The sequence below is a fragment of the Pristiophorus japonicus genome, chromosome 11 (assembly GCF_044704955.1).
Source record: "Pristiophorus japonicus isolate sPriJap1 chromosome 11, sPriJap1.hap1, whole genome shotgun sequence".
NCBI classification, from domain to species: Eukaryota; Metazoa; Chordata; class Chondrichthyes; family Pristiophoridae; genus Pristiophorus; species Pristiophorus japonicus.
In genome coordinates, this window is record NC_091987.1 from 12,173,854 (window position 1) to 12,186,836 (window position 12,983).

General features: G+C 49.1%; 1 protein-coding gene across 1 annotated transcript in view; it reads left to right on the forward strand.

Annotated features, from left to right (window-relative positions):
• The first annotated feature begins 10,080 nt into the window (after positions 1-10,080).
• The window catches only part of LOC139275505 (E3 ubiquitin/ISG15 ligase TRIM25-like), a 50,058-nt gene continuing 47,155 nt past the window's right edge, over positions 10,081-12,983 (forward strand). Inside the window, exon 1 of the mRNA XM_070892675.1 lies at positions 10,081-10,587. Within this exon, the coding sequence (XP_070748776.1) occupies positions 10,081-10,587 (507 nt within the window). The remainder of the gene's footprint in view (positions 10,588-12,983) is intronic.

Here is a 12,983-nt window from a genome sequence, read left to right on the forward strand (position 1 = left end):
TTGGCAACCTCGTGGATCAGCGGATCATACTACCAACCGCGAAAGGCAAGACAGACCCCCTCGCCGATCCCGGTCCTCACCGAGCAATAGCGACACTTGGTAGAAGTGTAGGGGACTGAAACTGGAAGGCCACGATGACTCCGGGCCACCCACCGACCGGGAAACGTCCTCCGAGACTAACGTCCCCACCCCAAAACCCCGGCAATTCCCAGTTCAACCGATGCCAAACCCTGACGCAGCGCAAGTTGTGGCTCACCCTACTGTAGAGGTTTACGTGCATTGGAAACCAAATGAGGTCATGGCCATTCTGTCCAGTATGCCAGATCGAAAAAGAGAACCTGTCAAGTTTGTAGATTTCCTCCGAACCACGATCGCGGTTTACAACGCGGAATCCAGGGATTTGTGGTCCCTGGTCCACCAGACCTTGAGTCCCATTGAGCACACCCGATTTCTGACTCACCTGAATGCTGCGGACCACGCAGCCCTGGAGACCCATCATGCTGACAATGGGGATCGTCAGGACGCTATTTTCACCGTTCTAGGTACTACCCTTCAGAAACCTATTAGTATGGCCAATGTCTTAGAAACTAAACCTAAACGAGACGAAAATGCTGACGAATTTATGGAAAGGTTCGTTGAAATATATGGAGGTCAATCAGGAGATACTGCCTTTCGGGCAGGACAAAATTCACCTCAATTCTGCGCTATTCTACTTCAGTGCTTGCCTCACTCGATCACTCATGCCATTCGGAACCAATAATATGAATTGGGCAGATAACAGTAAGGCCCAGATGGAGAGAGCAGTAAAATACTATTGGCAGGAAAAGAAGGGAGAGGGAGGAAATGCGCCCCCGACCAGGGTAAAGACTGAGTGCGTAACTAGGAAGGAGGAACCCCCTCGGACCGCTGGACCGAAGCCCGACCCCACGGGATATCAGATGGAGCCCCATCAGTGTGCGAGGATGGGTGGATAATCAGGGATACGGTTATCCCGGACATCCAAATGGTCCGGGTCCTGCAAATTACGGACCGCCCTATTGTCCCCGACCAGGCATGGGAAGAGGGGGCGGATTGAACCAAGGAGCATGTTTTAATTGTGGACAAGAAGGACATTGGAGTAGGGATTGCCCCTCCCGTCAACCAGGAAGAGGACAACGGGGAGGGAGAGGGGGATGGCAAGGGGGGAGAGGACAGGGATCCTACACTAACTTCTCCCAGACAAACCCCTTCACCCAATCACCACCCAACCTCCAGTATTGACTCCGTAGCTTGACCGTACGAGGACCCTCTTCGGACGAAGAGCCAATGATATTGTTGAAAATTCAAAACGAATGGCAGCCCTTTTTAATAGATACAGGAGCGCCCATGTCCTCCGTGCAGTCAAAGCTTAAACTCCCTACCTCCAACGGGACTCAGGGACTGTCGGGGTTCCTGGGACAAGTCTCAACGTTCCCAATGTCAGAACCAGTTAAAGTAATTTACAAGGAAGAGTCTGTAGATCATCGATTTGTCATTACAACCAATCTGGACTGTAACTTGATGGCTAGGGACCTCCTCTGCAAATTTCAGTTACATCTAGAGTGCGGAGATGATGGGATCATTGTGAAACAGGGAACCTTTAAACGACAGTGTTACACCACCCGGACCCCTCAATGGTGGTCCTTGGACCTGTCCCAGGCGCCCTATCATGTGACCCTAGCCTATGATCCCAGTGTCAAGAATCAGGACCTCCAGAACCTTTATCGAGATCACGAAGAAGAAGAGTGGGAAATCCCCTTACGGGCCAAAGTGACTGGACCAGAGGGTGAGGCAGATTTTGTGGAAATGTGTATGAATCTGTGGCGACAACCCCCGACTGTGGCACCACACATTACCCGTGAAGTATTGCCTCCCCACCATGCCAAAGATTTGGGAATCATGGAGCTCCAAGCTATAGATGGGGCTGACCCTACCAGTCCAGATCTGCAGATTGTGGGACATGGCCGGACGGTCCAATTCCACGGGGACCCCAAAAAGATCCTGACGACATTGCACCACCATACTGGCGCTAACGTGCCCGACTATGTGGATCCCCATGTATGGGCAGAGGACCCCTCCCAAGTGGGGTGCACCTCAATCGACCCGATTGAGATCCTAGTACAGGGCGATGTGGACTTGCCCTCCATCCGTCAATACCCACTGAAACCGCAGGCCCTACCAAGTATCCACAAATTAATTAAGAGACTCGTGGAACAGGGAATTTTGGTTCAGTGTTATTCCCCGTGTAATACACCAATATTGACCGTCCCTAAGCCAGGCAAACCGAATCAGTTCCGTCTGGTCCAAGACCTTCGAGCCATTAATGCCATCGTCTAGCCCCTACACGCTCTGGTTCCCAATCCAGTACAGATACTATCGTTAATCCCGGCAAACGCCAGGATCTTCGCCATGGTAGACCTCCAACACGCCTTCTTCGCTTTGCCGTTAGCCCAGACGAGTCAGTATCTGTTTGCCTTCACTTACCAAGGACAGCAATATACATGGACTAGACTTCCCCAAGGGTTCATCCACTCCCCGACATTGTTCTCAAGGTGCCTGCAAGAACAGTTACAGTCCCTCACTCTGACTAAGGGATCCACTTTAATTCAATATGTGGACGATTTACTGGTAACCAGCACAGATGAACCAAGTAATCGGGAGGATGCCAATCAGTTACTGAATTACTTGTCCTTCCTGGGATACATAGTTTCGCCATCAAAGGTCAAGATTGGCCAATCCCAAGTTAAGTTCCTTGGGATAATTTTATCAGGCACCCACCGAGCCTTGGAGGCTAGCCGAGTCGAACCCCCTGTCAGCTTCCAGTCCCTAGCACGGCTAAATAAATGCGGCAATGGTTGGGGATGATCAATTACTGTAGATCCTGGATCCCTAATGTTGCCCTGATGACCAAGCACCTCACACCGTACACACCAAGGAAGGCATCTTTGAAATAGAAGCCGCAGACATCCAAGCCTTCAAGGAACCAAAGACAGCCCTGCTGCAAGCTCCGGCTTTGGGCCGGCCCCTCTATGACCGGCCCTTTCAACTGTATTGTACGATCTTGAAAGATTGTGCTACCGCTGTCTTAACTCAGAAACACGGGGATAAGCATAGACCTGTTGCCTACTACTCCTCCAAAATAGACCCCGTCGCCTTGGGACACCCTGCGTGTACTCAAATTTTAACTGCTATCTACAATAGTCTTCAGTCCGCTGCCAACCTGACCCTCCAACAGGATATTTTTGTGTACACTTCTCATTCCGTAGCTGCGCTCCTGGGTCAACTGCAGACTCAACATCTCACCACGGCCAGGCAAAGCAGATATGAGATCTACCTACTAAATAATCCTAAGCTGACCTTTCGGCACTGTACTGCCATTAATCCGGCCTCTTTTCTTACTGAGCCACCCCAAGATGAGGAAGAACCAAGTCACGATTGTCTATCTTTAATTCAAGAGAGTACCTCTGTTAGGGAAGATTTAGTTGATGCACCAATGGCGGACCCCGACTGCATTATGTATGTTGACGGAAGCTCTTCCATTGACCCAGGCGGTGGACTGATTTCGGGATATGCCATAGCAAACCAGGAGAATCGGGTCCTGGAATCTGCCGCCTTTGAGACCACCTATTCCATTCAACAAGCTGAACTATTTGCCCTCACTCGAGCCTGTATTTTAGCTAAGGACCTCAAGGTCAATATCTACACTGACTCTAGGTATGCCTTTGGGGTAGCCCATGATTTTGGGCAATTATGGAAAAACAGAGGATTCCTGACTTCAAATGGACACGAAATATCCCACAGGCAACTGGTATCAGACCTGTTGCAGGCCCTCATGCTCCCCAAGCGTATTGCTGTCGTTAAATGCACTGCCCACACTATCGGAAAGTCCCCGGTTGACATTGGGAACCGTTGTGCTGACAGAGAGGCCAAATAGGCCTCTCGCGGACAACAGATGGTGGTGCCCAGAATGATCAGTCAAACTAAAAATCCTGCAAAGGATAAGTCGGCCTCAGAAAAAACAATGCCAACCATCCAAGATGTCATTAAAGCACAGGAGGACGCTCCTGAAAACGATAAACTGTTGTGGAAAGATTATGGATGTACTTATGACAATGTTTCTAAACTCTGGACCATTCCCGCGGAACAGACTTGCATGTCTGACGAGTTGGCCCTATGGGTTATTGAATGTATGCACTTTGCCACTCATTGTGGAGCAAGGACAACAAGTGACACACTTTTGGCCACTTGGTGGCACCCTAGACTCCAGGCGCTGGCCCAGAACGTCAGTAGCCGCTGCCTTGTTTGCCAACAGCATAATCTGGGGAAAGGAGTCCCCTGCGATTGGGGTAAGACGCCCCTTCCAGAAGGTCCCTTTGAGACCTTGCAGTTGGACTACATTGAGTTGCAAAGAGTTCAGTGTTACAAATATGTGTTTGTAATAGTAGATGTGTTTAGCAAATGGATCAAGGCTTACCCTACCCTGGACAATAAGGCTCAAACTGTTGTTAAGGTGTTAATGAGGGAAATCGTTCCTAGATATGGTATCCCAGCTCGACTGAGTTCCGATAATGGCCCTCACTTTATTGGCCAATTTAACAAGGAATTCTGTTCCCAGACGCACATTAACCAGCAGCTGCATTGTGCCTACCGACCCCAAGCTGCGGGACTAGTTGAACGTGCTAATCAGACTCTTAAAACTAAGCTTGCAAAACTGGTAGCATCAACCGGACTCAATTGGCTCAAACTCCTTCCCATAGCCCTATTCCAGATCCGAACTACCCCCACCGGTAAGGCTAGACTGACCCCCGCTGAGGTCATTTATGGTAGGCCCCTTAGGACCCCATGGAATCAGAATGTCCCCTCCACTGTCCAATTCCACCACATGACTGAGGAAATGACTACCTATGTTCTTTCCCTGACTCAGGCTCTGCGAATAGCCCACAACCAGGTTTGAGATGCTCACCTCGACCTCCCAGTCTTACCCGAATCGTCCCTCGTGGTCCCAGGGAAGTATGTCCTGATTAAGAAATGGATAAGAAAGGGATTAGAGCCACGATGGGAGGGACCTTACCAAGTGTTACTCACCACCCCCACTGCGGCTAAGGTGGAAGGGAGAAGTGCCTGGGTTCACCTGCACCACTGCAAACTCATCACCCTCTAATGACTGGCTTTCCTAACCCTTATTTCTATTCCAGATTTCCTCTTCTCCGTAGCTGAACAAGGACCTTCTTAAAAGACCCCGATTGACGTAGCAAGTCTAGAAGAGAACACTTCGGATCCCGGCCCACGGCAACTAGGCAAATAGCTACAACGACGGCAGTAAATTAAGAAGAGAGGCGAGAAGATCAAACCCTTGCACCTGGCAAAATTTTTGGACTAATTATTACCCTCAAGCAATAAGATGAAGTTATATGTCGCAATTTGTATAGTGGCCTTGGTCTGTATTGTGGGTGCCCCATGGGTGGGACAAAGACGGGAGCTTCATGTAAACACCTTCTTGTATATGTCTTATCTTTATGCGAGAAATGGGAACTCATCTAGTTGTTGGGTTTGCTCGCATATCCCCATCCATGCAAAAGGAGGTATCCCATTGAGACCCATCCCCGTTAACAGGTCAGAAATGGCAACATGGTTCCTGAAAGGAAATGGTTCAAGTTGGGATTCAGAAGCTGAGGGATATGCCCACACGAACCTTTTTAAGGGAAGTTATATGCCCCTATATGACACCTCTAAATCTCCACCGTATCTGTTTCTCATTAATACCTCGGAGAAAGGGATCATATGTTTGACTCGGGATGATAAGGGAGGCTAACCAATGGGGAGGAGTAATTGTGAAATGCCTCCATGGAATACCGATGGAAGCAGGCTTAGTGATCGGATATAATGATACCTACTTCATATGTGGCCACAAGGCATACCCCTGGCTCCCACAGAAATGGATGGGGTCCTGCTATTTGGGATATGTGGTGCCCTTCGTGAGGCAAACATGTACCCTGGCGGAAGCGGATGCCTTCAGCCGACATAGGCGAGCCCTCAACCCTGCTGAGAGATTCTTTGGGGTCATGATGTTCCCCTATGGGATAGGACGCACTATGGATTAAGTACGCAATGTAGAGATGGTGTTGGAACAGGTAGCTAACGATACTGCTGAAGCTCTGGAAGACATTACGGCCGAGATGGTAGCAATACGGACCGTAGCATTACAAAACCGAATGGCTCTTGATTACCTGTTGGCCGAGAAAGGGGGAACCTGTGCCCTGATAGGATCTGAATGTTGCACTTACATTCCTGATAGTTCAGAAAACATAACCTACCTCGCTGATCACATAAGACAGGAGGTAAAGAAGTTATCTACGCCAGCAGGAGGATCTGGCTGGTTTGATTGGCTATTAGGGGGATCCTGGGGATCCTATTTAATGCATGGGGCAATTATTCTCGTCGTAGTAATAATTACCTGTTGCTTGATTATCGGTTGCTTTAACCTTTGTTGTAAAGTCATGATGGCAAGGTTAGAAAACCCTCTTATGGCCATGGGCCCCCGGATTATGGTCCAGCAAACTAAAGACCTACTCGATGACAACAAGGAAGATCAGGAAAGAGAGTGCAAACGGCTGAATGCAATACTCCTGGAATAGTCGCCAGGGTTATCATGGAATGATAAAAGGGGGGTATGAGAATGTGTACCGAAGGATTGAGAATGTGACAGAGGGATAGAGAATCATGGAAAGGGATAGGGAATCATGGGAAAGCAGCTAAAGAAATGTCAAGATGCAGACAATTGCAGAATCAACATAAAAAGGGGTGACTAAAGAGCCAAGTCAGGAAACACGAGTTACACAAAGAGCAAAGTCAGCTATAAGTATGGTGAAAGACGGAAACACAGATAATGTTGTGTCCTTACACAATACTGTAAATTCACACGAGGTACATTCTGCAGACAAGGTCACTCTGTGACCCTAACCTTTATTCACAGGACCAAGAAGTGATGACCCTGCGTGGGACCTCCCTTTATATACCTGGATGACCAGGTGAGAGTGTCTCCCACAAGTTCACCCCCTGTGGTCAAGGTGTGCATTTCTTAGGTGTATACAGTATGCAGTGTTGTTACCTGAAGGTTACAGTTACATGAAGGTTACATACATGACAGGGAGCAGACGCTCAAACCCTCCATACGGCAGCACTCGCCCCGGTGCACTCTACAGCGGAGTACTGCTCTCCGGCATGGCTATCCAGTCCACATCTCAAATCTGTTGATGTCCAGCTGAATTCTACTATGAGAATTATCACCAGTATGCTTTTATCGACACCAATACCGTGGCTCTCCTTGCTTGCAAACATTGCACCACCACACCTACACCGCGAATATGGAGCCTCCAGAGAATACAATTGCTACACCAGCAAAAGGCCAACTTGAACAATCTACCACCAACCCATCTCAAATCAAGAAGGCCTTTTTGGACCATCGCTGAAGCCCTTCAGTGATCTCCCCTCAGCCTTGATGACCGATGGCAAAATAGAAGAACTGCGACATACGGAATAGATTCCTTATAGAGGACCCCACAGTATAACCTGAAGCATCGAACCTTCCCCTTATACAGTGGACAACCATCAGCTGCCTCAGAACTGGTCATGGTCGACGCTGCCACCTTCTCCATAGGTGGAAGTGAGAATGTGTACCGAAGGTTTGAGAATGTGACAGAGGGATTGAGAATCATGGGAAGGGATAGAGAATCATGGGAAAGCAGCTAAAGAAATGTCAAGATGCAGACAATTGCAGAATCAACAGAAAAAGGGGTGGCTAAAGAGCCAAGTCAGGAAACACAAGTTACGCAAAGAGCAAAGTCAGCTATAAGTATGGTGAAAGTCGGAAACACAGATAAGGAAGGACAATGAACGAAACTGTAAACAAGTTGAACCTGGCGCCCACCCTGATTAGGAGACTTGTTAGCCGGCCATTGGATATGTTGAGGGGGAGGCAGAAAGTGATTGGATAAATTAAGTGCTATTCAACTGTGTAATGTTCTGAAAATGCATAACTGCTGTGTTTTCGCGCTGTAACGGGGCTCGTCCAGAGGAAGGTGAACAAGCTCTTACAGAGAGTGTTCCGTTGTCTTGACAAGTCCCGGCCGGAGAATCTTCAATAAAGATCTTTTACAGAAAAGGCAACAAGGTGTTCGTGTCAGTGTATTTGCTGCAACAGATTGAGGGAAAAAGAATCCGTATTGTCAGAAGATTAAAGCATCCCCATCATGCGACTGTGGAGCTCCTAATCAGACCTTGGAGCACATCATTGGGCACTGCCCTCAGAGGGAATTCGCAGGCAGCCTACAAGATATCCATGCTGTTACACCAGAAGCTTTGGCCTGGATATCCAACTTGCATATTTGCACCATGCAAAAGAAGACGGGTCAACCGAAAACTAGAAGTACCCAAACTGTCGCTAATCACTCCATCAAACTAAACACTCTAGGTGAGAGCTGCGGTGACTAATGGGGAATTGTGTATGGATCACGGATTGTTAACAGGTTTATTGGGTATGAAGTGAATAGTGACAGTGTCGCAACTTCTGGATTTCATCCAGTCCAATGACGTCACTTGCCACATACGCATCGGACTTTCAGAGAAATCAACTCACTGCCGTTCATAGTCGAGTGTGATCCAGTTCTTGGGGGGGGGGGGGGGAGGGGAGGGGAGAATATGGTGTGTGTGTAAAGGGGGTGGGGTTGGAAGAATGTGATCTGTCTTCCCATCTGGATCACGTTCTAGCTCGCATTACCCCACCTCCCCGCACCTTTAAACCCGGATCATGTTCTTCCACCATCCCCACTGTTCTCTCCATACTCTTCTCCCCCCACCCCCACCCCCTCGGAGCTCCTGATCATCTCTTCCCCTCCCCCACCCTCGAGTTCCTGACCAACTCCCCCCTCAAGTTCCTGACCTTCTCGCCCCCCCCGAGTTCCTGACTTTCTCGCCCCCCCCGAGTTCCTGACCTCTCGTTTCCCCCTCCCCCCAGTTCCTGACATTCTCGCCGCCCCCCCCCCCACCCCCCCAAGTTTCTGACCTCTCTCCCTCGAGTTTCTGACCTTCTCTCCTCTCCCCACCCCCCCCCATCCCCGCGAGTTCCTGACCTCTCTCCCCTAAGTTCCTGGCCCCGTCTCCACCCGCCCCTCCCTCTGATCCCCTCTCTTTACCCCAGATCCCCTCTCCTCTCTCCCTCTGCTCCTTTGTCCTCCACCAAGGATGACCCTGGTTGTCTCGCGCCTAACCTCCTGGTTTAGAAACAGTAAATGCTGGAAATCTCAGCAAGTCAGGCAGCATCTGTGGAGAGAGAGAGAAACAGACCATCAGGTCGATGACCCTTCGTCACTCTGTTTCTCTCTCCACAGATGCTGCCCGACCCGCTGAGATTTCCAGCACTTCCTGTTTTTATTTCAGATTCCAGCATCCGCGGTATTTACCTTGTGTGTTCCAGTGTTTAGGCTGCACACCCATACAGTGCGCATCCACAGAACGACCTTGCGTTTGCACAAATAATCATTCCGTTCTCTACATTGCTAGTCTCTTTCACCAAACAGGAAAAAAAACCTTTAGCAAACACTTTTTCCTACAGACACTGTCCCTTAATTAAAAACAATAGTTGTCCCTGTCTGGTCTGATCAGCGATGGTCACTGAATCCAAAGAGAGCCACTTGTAGCAACATCAACTTGTCATCACTTAGAATATTGGAAGTCCTTGTCATTTTAGAAATTCGACATTCGTTCCTTAAATGTAACTGTGTGTACAGTTTCTAAAATTGAATATTATAAAACAGAATTAAGGAAATACTGATCCTGGTGAATATTCACCAAATACAATCTGGGTCTATACGGGGAAGCTGGAATCTGTAGCTCTGTTGCTGAACTGGTAAGGCAGAGGGTTAACCCGCAGTGACAGCAAAGCTTGAAACTGAAACAAACATCTGCACTCCCTCTGTGCAGTGCTTATTTGGGAATTACACTCCCTGCTCCAGTTGTGCACTCTCCGCTGTGCTCCATGAAGCCTCCCCTTTGGGAGTTAGGAGGATGGAAGCCGGAGTTTTTGCAGAGGAATTGACTTGTGCTGTGTGTCTCCGGGTGTGCCGGGACCCTGTCGCATTGCCCTGTCAGCACATCTTCTGCCTCAAGTGCATCGAGGATCTTTGGACCCAAGCAGTCGATCGGGATGGGTTCAGCTGTCCTCAGTGCCATAGGACATTCAACCCCAAGCCCAGGCTGGAGAGGCGCTTCCCCACCGTGAGCTGTGAGTACTGCATCCAGAGCCCATCCCCCGCCGTGAAGACCTGTCTGAAATGCGATACTTCCTTTTGTTGCCTTCACTTGAAGCCGCATCTCACAAAAGAAATCTTCAAAGATCACCTACTAATCGACCCTGTGGCCGATCTTACGCACAGAAAGTGCCCGGACCATAAGAAGATTCTTGAGTACTTCTGTCCGGATGATGGAGTCTGTGTGTGTGCTTCATGTGTGACTATCGGCAGATACAAATCCCACACAACAGTGAGCCTCGATCAGGCAGGAGCTGTAATTAAGGTCAGTTCCAATTCGGTTCTTGTGTCTTCTTGGGGGTTACCTGGGCTGATCAAATGCAGTTTTCATCCTTTTAAGCAGAAATCACTTTTATGCTATAAGTGTCTTTGGGTGAGTTGCTTCATCAAAACCAAATCTTGAAACGGAGCACTGAAAATGTTAACCTTGCCTTATCTTCTTTAGATATGGATCAATAGCAGTACATTTTAAACATTTGCATTCCTCCAATTCCGATCTCCTGTGCCCGCCTCCCACCCCTTTATTTGGCCCTAAACTCTGGAATTCCCCCCTAAACTCCTCCACCTCTCTCCTTTCAAGACGCTGCTTAAAACCAACTCTGACCAACTTGTCCTAATGTCTCATTCTTTCTCTCAATGTCAATCATTGTCTGATAATTCTCCTCTGAATCGCTTGGGGGCGATTTACTCTATTAAAGCCGCTGTGTTTAAGTGCAAGTTAATAATTATTTCTTTAGTGCGTAAAGTAGGATCGGTAGAGATCACGCTCCAACGTATGTGACTATCACCAAATATGCAAGAGTTCACAGATGTACAGAGCAAGGTGACTGCCTTGGCAACTCCCAGTGTTGGAATTTCGGAGATTAGCCGACTGATTGGTGTGGTTTTCTGCCATTTGAACAGCATTTAAATGAATATTTTCAGTGGAAAGCACAAGGCTCCTTTGCATTATGTGGGATAGGGGACTGAATACAACAATGGATTTCACCATTACCTGTAACAAGTGTGAACTTGTTTCAGGAATGTTGGGTGTAGTTGAATATCTAGCCCGGTGTATGATTTTAAAAGGCAGCAATAGGGCAGTAAAGGACATTACAGGGATAATCAGCCCTGGCTCAGTGGGCAGCACACTCAACCCTGAGTCAGAAGGTTATGGTTCAAGTCCCACGCAAAGATAGTGTAGCTGTGTACATCACAACAAGGGTGTATCAGCTGCTGTTTAATAAAACATCATGGACGCCCCCGACCTGAGAAAACACCTCCGCAGGTCAGGAAGTACAAGAGCCGGAGCAGCATACCATTATAACTTCCAGTGCAAGCTGCTCCAAGTGTGCGACGGTTTCAAGGTGGGCGACTGGGTGGCTTCATCAGGACCCAGGTCACTGTTTGGAGCGTGGGCAGGAGCATCGGCGGGGCCCAGGTACAGCAGAGGAGTGGGAAGGATGTGGCAGAGCTGCGGTGAGTGATCGTGGCAGAGGTGCGGAGAGTGTTTTGTGGCGGAGGAGCGATGAGGGATCGTGGCAGAGGTGCGGTGAATGTTTGTGGCGGAGGAGCGGCAAGAGATCGTGGTGGAGGTGCGGCAAATGAGGGTACGGGGCCCAGAACAGCCGAGGACCCAGGGGCAGCACGGGCCAGCCCACACTGCGATATGTGTGCACACTAGGTCTGTGCAGCAGAGCTGGTCTCCAGTCGTCCTGGTTAATCCTTGCCACTGGACCAAGACCTAGCTCTGTCAGGCCCGTGTGGTGGCTGGTGTGCAACGGTCACCACACGTTAAAAAAATCCGCACACAGGCATCTTCCACCCCCTCAATTGGAGTTCAGGATTGGAACATCGGGTCCTTCATTGAAACATCTGTGAACTCATGTGGAAGCAATACATCCTTGTTCGAGGGACCGCCTATGATGACTCCAAAAAGTTGAGCACAAAAAGTCTAAGTTGACACCGAGTGCTGCACTGTCATAGATGCCGTCTTACTCGGAACTCCTTCACAGAGGGAGTGCTGCACTGTCATAGGTGCCGTCTTACTCGGAACTCCTTCACAGAGGGAGTGCTGCACTGTCATAGGTGCCGTCTTACTCGGAACTCTTTCACGGCAAACAAGCCAAAGGTGGACAGAGGAAACATTACAAGGACACCCTCAAAGCCTCCCTGATAAAGTGCAACATCCCCACCGACACCTGGGAGTCCCTGGCCAAAGACCACCTTAAGTGGAGGAAGTGCATCCAGGAGGGCGCTGAGCACCTCAAGTCTCAACGGTGAGAGCATGCAGAAACCAAGCGCAGGGAGCGGAAAGAGCGTGCGGCAAACCTGTCCCACCCACCCTTTCCCTCAACGACTATCTGTCCCACCTGTGACAGGGACTGTGGTTCTCCTATTGGATTGTTCAGCCACCTAAGGACTCATTTTAAGAGTGGAAGCAAGTCTTCCTTGATTCCGAGGGACTGCCTATGATGATGATGACTTTCGGATGAGATGTTAAACCTATCTGCTCTCTCAGGTGGACGTAAACGATCCTATGGCACTATTTCGAAGAAGTGCAGGGGAGTTATCCCCGGTGTCCTGGCCAATATTTATCCCTCAATCAGCATAACAAACTAAACAGATTATCTGGTCAATATCACATTGCTGTTTGTGGGAGCTTGCTGTGCGCAAATTGGC